Genomic DNA, 7,683 nt, shown 5'->3' with positions numbered 1-7,683 from the left:
AATGGAGCATCTGTGTGTTGACAGTAACAGCCTGTGAGCCAGAGACACTTGGCCAAGCTCTCCCGCCCACATGGCTGGATTGCACACCTCACCTGCAATAATCCGTGCTTAGTCAGCACTAGCCTGCCCCAGGGCCAAGTGCCCCGCTCCTCCTACCCCTTCCCCAACCTGTCACCTGATTTGAGTCTGAGCAATTTGGCCACATTTATACTAATCCTCACGCAGGATGGTCTCTACTTACCTCCTATCCCACCCACGGAGTGGCTCATAGCCTGACACCAAACAGTAGGCACCAAAGGGTGAGGTACCTACTGCTTAGCTGGGCAGCTGGGTATTTACAAAAGGTTTGCAAAGAGATGCCAGTCTTTTCCTATAACATCATTGCCTTTTATTTATTATGCAGTTGTTGATTTACATGGGGAGTTGGGAACACAAAACAAGCAAAGACTTTTACATGGTCTGTTTCTGCTGAGTTCAGAACCTTGGGAACATCATTTGACTTCTGGCAAAAAGACAGTTCCACAAAGGTGTGTAAAACCCTTTTGTTCTTGGGCCCAGGGGGATAGGTGCTTATGAGGAAAGTAGAGTTTCAACCCTTATAGAGAAGAAACTATGTTGTGTGTAGGTCATGTACAGTGTCCAAGTTCAATATTAAATGACAAATCAGGACAATTTCCTTTGAGCCATGTCTCTTCATGCTGGTGTCACAGTATGTATTCCTCTTAAAGCCTCCACCCAGTGGTATCATAGTGGTACTACAGCATTTGGGTCTACATGGTATGAATGCATAAGAGAAAATTGCATGGGTAGTGAGAGAATATAGGCAAATTAAAAGAAAGGACAAGGAGAATAAATGAGATTTTAAGGAACAAAATGGAGGGGTGTGTGTGTGTGTGTGTGTGTAGGGCCTGGTGATTTTGTTGTTTAGTGTCCCTGAGGTTTGAGTTGCCCCTCTTCATTCAGCATGAAGTAGATGCTTGTTGGTATGCGGAAGTATTGGGGGAAAATTAGAGTTCCACCTTTTGAGTCTTTTCTTCTGAGTCATGATTTTCACTCTGAAAAATGCCAAGACGATATTTAGATTTGGAGTCCACCCCTGGAAGTCCTAAATCTACCTGCAATTTTTGTCTTATGAGCTCTTTATATGGAATTTGTTTCCTATTGATATTGTACATAGAATGGTGAAATACAGAATTCAGCTCTTTTGAATAGGCAAGACCTTTCCCAAAATGCTTTTGCAGTTCTATCTCCATGACTATCTCCTAAAAAGCACCCCAACTCTGTCTACTGTGTCCTCATATACCTTTGCTCTTAGTCAAATCCAGTGGAGCCCAAAGAGTTCTTATTCAATAGGAATAATAGAGACATAGAAAGAAAGAACATTCAACTTGCCTTCCCTGTAGTCTCACACTTACCAGCCTTTTCCCTTTTAGGAATCCATCACAAAAGTTTTGCACGCCCTCTATTGAAACTTCTGTCACGTGCAGTGTATCCCACTCCTCATCTAGAGTCCGGTAAATTGCCAAAGCGGGCAGTTCAGATTTCTTTAGTTTGAAAAATGATATCACCTTCCCATTTTCCTTCACACCACTGTCCACCAGAATAAAAAGTATCTGCAGTTGGAGAAGTTTGAAAGAGAAAGATCTATCTGAGGTCCTGAGGAGATAGAGGTACCTTGTAATGGTAGCAGTTTATTCTGATTGAATTTATGGTTTGTGCCACACAATTTAAATCTCAATTGACTCAGAATGGCTTTGTTCTTGCTTTGCATTGCTTAAGTATTTTACCCCTTTGATCAGATTGATTCAATTTTAAGAACACAGACTTGGAAGATACTTCAGTGATTAACTTTAGTGATTAACTAAGTAGAGCCTAATGGTAGATTAACTTTAGTGATTAACTAAGTAGAGCCTAATGGTTAAAAGTGGAGAATAAATTTTAAATTTTGCTTCTGGTACTTTTTAGCTGTGTGACTCAGAGCACATTACTCGGCCTCTCTGAGACTCAGTGCTCTCATGGGCAAAGTGGGCTTTTGTTGGGGGAGATTAAATGAGAGGATGCATTTAGTATTTCCAGTACAGTTTTTGGCATACAGCAAGTGCTTGACAAATGTTAACTATATTTTTTATGATAAAATAAAACCCTCTACCAAAAGTAGAAATCTTCTTTATAATATTTTGGTTAGAGGATTATCTATATTCAATAACACTGAAAACTTACAGTGTTATAGAAACAACCACCAGAAAGTCAGCTTATTTAATCATCAGACAGTTCTTACCATTGAACAGGTCATGTAGTTCAATATAGTAACCTTGAAGGTGTTGAAGTTTTCCTTTTAAGTGATATTAAATAGAATTGCACAGAGTAGGGAAGAGAAATAAATAAATATTTATTATCCATTAGGCACCAGGTACTGGACATTCATTAAGCACCAAGTACATGAAAGGTGTTCGATATGAGAAATAAGTCCTGAGGTCTAAAAATGTAAGGGATCATGGCAAGGAGAAAAATATTGTAGTACATAGGTGATTTTTATTTTCACTTCTCAATGTAGAAAAAAAACAATAGACTTTACCACTAATGGAAGATATAATTATACAGGTCTTAAATAGTACAAAATATAACATCTTTAATTTTAAATCAGAGTAATGTGATTTATTATGTCCCAGTTAATATTTTATCTCTTAACCATACTAGTTTTCCTTATTTATCTCACTTCCCTAACCCCGTCTGCCTTTTTCTACTGGCCTGGTGCTGAGTTTTCAAAAGGATATCTCCCAAAGAAGACTTACCTTCCCCTGGAAGAGCTTAGCTGCCTTGTGGTATCTGTGCAAGCTTTCTTCATACTCTGGGGAGGCCTTGTCCATCATCAGGAGAAGATGAATCTGAACCATGCTATTAAATAGGCCAATCACAGTCTGGCAAATTGAAATGCATTATAGTAGAATGAAAGAGAGAGGGAGAAAGCAAAAACCATTAGTGGTCACCCAGGGACTAGGCGAACTACAACATAAATGAGAGTTGTTCATCCATAACACAAATGGTAACTAGTCTCTAAGATGGCTGACAGTAAGGTTCACCCTCTGGTTCTCATGCAACTGTGCTGATCCCTTTCCCCCACACCGAGTAAGGCTGAGTGGAGTAACCAAGGGCATATTGCAGAAATGATGGAGTGTGACTTCCAATGTTGTCATAAAAGACATCATGGTTTCTGCCTTGCTCTTGCTAATATTACTCACTCTGGGGAAAGCCAGCCCCAATGTTGGAGAGATCCACAGGGCAAGGGACTGAGGCCTCCTATTAACAGCCAGCACTGATTTGCCAGTCTTTTGATCCAACCATCTTGGAAGCAGATCCTCCAGCCTCAGTCACATCTTCAGATGACATTGCCTCCCTGATCAATGATTGTAACTGCACAAGACACCCAATTCAAAAGCAGAAATATCCTACCTAGTTGCTCTCTCTCAGTCTAGCCACTCCCAGACTGTTGATCCACAGAAACTGTGTCTAATAAATTTTTACTGGTTTAAGCTGCCAAGTTTGGGGATAATCTATTATGTATCAATAGACAGCAGATATACCATGTACTATACTAGTCACTTTGACTACATATTAGTAGTGCATTCTTTGAGTGCCTATTATTTGCTGTGCACTGATTTCAGGTTTCTACATAACAACTTATTTAATCCTCTAAGTCCCAGTTTCATAAATGAGAAAATTGAAGCAAAAACTCTACCAAAGTCACATAAGTGGTGGACTTGGATTAATGCCAAGCCAGCTGACTCCAGGGTCTGTGCTCTTAACCATCAGGATGTACTGCCTCATCCACAGCTGATTACAAAGCCCCAATCTGAACCAGTTCAACCCTCAGTGTGATTGAATCGGTTTACTTTGGGTCAGCAATACAATGAGCTTTTCAGGAGATCAGAGGTGTTGGCCCCTTTTTGCTGACTCACCAGGAAGCTGTCAGTGATGAAGGGGGTGGGATAGCCCTGAGCCAGAGTGAGGAAAGGAGGGGGTGAAACCAGGGCACTGCTTCCCTTCATTTCACTTTCCTGAAATAGTGCTACAGGTGTCTTTGTTTTAAATGAATCCCATTCCTTTCCACATCTTCCTTTAAAATACAGAAAGCATTGCTGTAAAACCAGCACATACACAGGAAGGGAGAGTATGGGGGTTAATGAACCATTGGGCAGAGTCCCAGGACGGTGGGAGGGGGAGCAACTAGGTAGGATCTTTCTGGAAGCTGTACATTGCTCCGTAGAGATTCTCTAGGTCTCTTGGCCAACATGTTGACAAAGGAGGCCCAATGAGTTCTTTTCCCCAAATTTCTCCCTATAGTTTAAAACCAGTTCTTAGATTTAAAGTTGGGGAGACTTGGTGTTAAAGAATTGTCTTTTGTTTGATTAGATTCTGCTACTTGAATTTAGAGCATGCATCTATCCTCCTAGAGCATACATAGAGGATGATTCTTGGGAAGAGTCAAGAAATCAAAACTAAGGAGTTAAAAGGTACCGTTGTCTTAGCAGAAGGGATTGGACATATCAGAAGTGATTAGTTTAATTCTAATAGACACAGCCTGGTTTTTCGCCTTGAAGCCAAGGATTGAGTATGTGCATTAAAAGTGCATGGCAGGCCAGACACATGGCTGGGAGTTTCTGTCCAGTTGCTACTGGTGCAAACCTTGCACTGGAAACAGCTAAGACATAGCTATGTAGTGTGGGCAGGTCTCTAAGTGAGAAAAGTACTACTTTTGAGAAATGAAGACGTTACAATAAAAGTTAAACTTGCTTCTCTAAAGAAATTCTTATTTAATTTCTTCTTGATGTGGATTGCCTTCACTACTAATGTGAAACTTAAAAAAAAAGGGTATTATTCTCTAAGATAAGAGATGGACTGGGCATAAGAACTCAGGAAGGCTAGTCTTTGCCCCTGCCTTAGTTAGCCTGCAGAACTCCAGGACCCTGAGCCCATAAACTCAGAGACCATAAAATCAAATTTCCTGGTTCCACATGCACTCTTGGAATCTCTGTAGACACAATGGTGAGAACGACGATGGTCGAGAAAAACGCCCTTTTAATTATTGCTGCCAACACACCCTGGGTGCACGTGTTTGAAATCTTAGCAAACGTGGGAATGGAGTCACCACTCCATGGAGACAAACATGGTGTGAGAGGGGGGCAGGAATTTAGTCAACAGGAAAAGGGGTGTTTTCCACTGAAGGCTGTGTAGGGCAATGGAAAAAACACAGGAATCAGTCAGACACAGACAGACCAGTCAAGAGAAAAGCAGGGGCAAGTGCAGAGGGCTGTCTCTGAAGCTCAAATTGCTAGGCATATGGCTTTGAGGAAATTACTTCACTTTTCTGAATTCCCATTTCCTGTCCTGTAAAATGGAAATAGACAATGTGAACGAATGCATCATGAATTAAAGTTTCTGCCTTTAATTATGCCTTTTCTACTTACTATGTGATCTTGAATAAGTCAGTTGGATCTTGAATGTTCTGCTCTATAAAATGGGCATAATAATTCCCTCTCTTCTACCTCAAAAAATCAATGTAAGGATCAAATGAGAATATGGAGGGAAAGGGCATTGTAAATTCTAAAAATCATGACATGCACATAAAATACTGTGATTAGAGAATGCACAGCAATTCTAAGCTGATGTAGATCACTAGAAATTAATACTCCATCACTCCATGATCTCTGTCAGGGAAAATAAAAGTCAGGTCATATAAAGTAATTCTATAAGCTGTAGAGTGTTAGAAGGCCAGAAGATTATGAGGACAGGTTGACCAAAACCTTTACACAGGCTACATACAGCATGCAACACTACGAGAAAACAAACCTAGAAAGAAAGCTGAGCCATCATGAGGATCTAGGTACCCTCAAACCCATGAGGTTCTGGGTTCCTGCAGGTGGTGCCAGACCAGGAACTGTTAAGTACTGGCCCACCAGGAGATAGGCACAAAAAATGAGAAGAAGTGCATAAAAAGGTTTATAGAAATTTTATATAACTGTGGCATCTAAATATGTGACCAATTGGCTTTATTTTAAAAGTTTTTGCCTATTAATTTATTTTATTGCATTTTACAAAAGCATTGGCTCCTGATGCTGTAGGGGAAAAAATTAGACCTTCAGCACAGATTGCAATCTTGTTTGGGGAGTGTGGTCTAGAGTGTTGCTGGGATCAGAGTTGCCTTCATGGAACACTCTCAGGCAGCAAAACTCAGAGGTTTTAAATCAGTCACCTTAACTTTGCACTGTGGCTCTCTTCCTTCTTTTTTTTTTTTTTAATATATTTTATTGATTTTTACAGAGAGGAAGGGAGAGAGATAGAGAGTTAGAAACATCGATGAGAGAGACCCATCGATCAGCTGCCTCCTGCACATCTCCTACGGGGGATGTGCCCGCAACCCAGGCACATGCCCTTGACCGGAATCGAACCTGGGACCTTTCAGTCCGCAGGCCGACGCTCTATCCACTGAGCCAACCAGTTTCGGCTCTCTTCCTTCTTAATCATGTGATAGGGCATTTAACTTTTCTGCTTCTTTCTTTCTTGAAAAGGGTCAAGTCTCTCAACCTGAAAGGTGTAGTAAGGATGACAACATAAAACAACTAGGTGTTCAATTGATTGCAGCTATTATTGGTCAAAGGATCAGAAACCTGAAAGAAAAGATCTCTGCTATGAAGACAAGCCCATCCCCCTCTCTACCTCCCCCCTCCCCCCCCCACACACACACAGGGACCTTAGGACTATTGTTTACCACAGGGTTGTACTCTGTCACAAAGTGGAGACTGTTGATCTCTATAAAACGGCTTAATCTGGTGTCATCAATGTTTTCAATGGCTTCACTCTCTAAATTCAGTTGTTCATTATCCACCTGCATAACACAGAAATAATAATTGTCACTGGTCTGTCTTTATTTGTTCATTGACAAATGTTTCTGGAATATCTACCACGTGACAGGCACTGACTACAGCTCTCAAACCAGAAAGGTAAATAGGAAATGTTCCCCTGCCCTGAAAGAACACCCTGTCCTGTGGGATACAAAGTGAACAGACAGGTCCCCACAGGGAGGTAGTTAGTGTCATCACAGTGGAATCCACAGAGCCTATGTGTCCTCTTGAGGAAGAGCAGAAATTGTATTTCAGGAAGAAGGGAACCTCCCATTCGAAGGCTACATTAAATGTGGACATATAGAATATCTTATCAATCCGCTCAAAATGGTAAAATTGCCGTGCCTAGTTCCTTCCTGAACTTTGGTTAATTCACAAGTGTATTTTTATAATTTGAAAGTAAGATTTTCTGGTTATTTACTTGTTATTAATTTCCAGCTTAAGTTTTACATTTTATATCTTTTGTCAACTTCTCTATATATTATATATGTCCTTAAAATTGTGTATATTCTACAGTTTTTGGGTGTACTATTCTGTATATGTACCTGTGGTCACATGGTTAATTGTATAGTTCAAGTTATCTCTATTCTTATTGATTTTTAAAAACCAGTTTATTCAATTAGAGAGAAATGTTAAAATCTTCCACTATGATTATAGATTTAACCATTTTTCTTACAATTCTGCCAGTTATTCTGTCTGTATATTCTCAGGCGATGCATCAGATTAATGCAAATTTAGAATTCTTAAAATTTCTGGGTAAGTTGAAACTTTATCATTATGAAGG

General features: G+C 40.2%; 1 protein-coding gene across 1 annotated transcript; it reads right to left on the bottom strand.

Moving 5' to 3' along the window:
• Positions 1 to 365: 365 nt before the first annotated feature.
• LOC102443197 (endoplasmic reticulum resident protein 27-like) lies at positions 366 to 6,883 on the bottom strand (the record flags this gene model as incomplete). Its single annotated transcript, XM_006108981.2, has 4 exons — positions 366 to 1,055; positions 1,416 to 1,613; positions 2,793 to 2,918; positions 6,767 to 6,883. Coding segments are annotated over 4 exons (489 nt in total), but the record flags the coding sequence as incomplete, so codon positions are not given.
• Positions 6,884 to 7,683: the final 800 nt, after the last annotated feature.

This window comes from Myotis lucifugus, unplaced genomic scaffold (genome assembly GCF_000147115.1).
Source record: "Myotis lucifugus unplaced genomic scaffold, Myoluc2.0 scaffold_4785, whole genome shotgun sequence".
Taxonomy (NCBI): domain Eukaryota; kingdom Metazoa; phylum Chordata; class Mammalia; order Chiroptera; family Vespertilionidae; genus Myotis; species Myotis lucifugus.
Note: the sequence above shows the minus strand (reverse complement) of the source record. Positions and strands in the feature narration are given on the sequence as shown.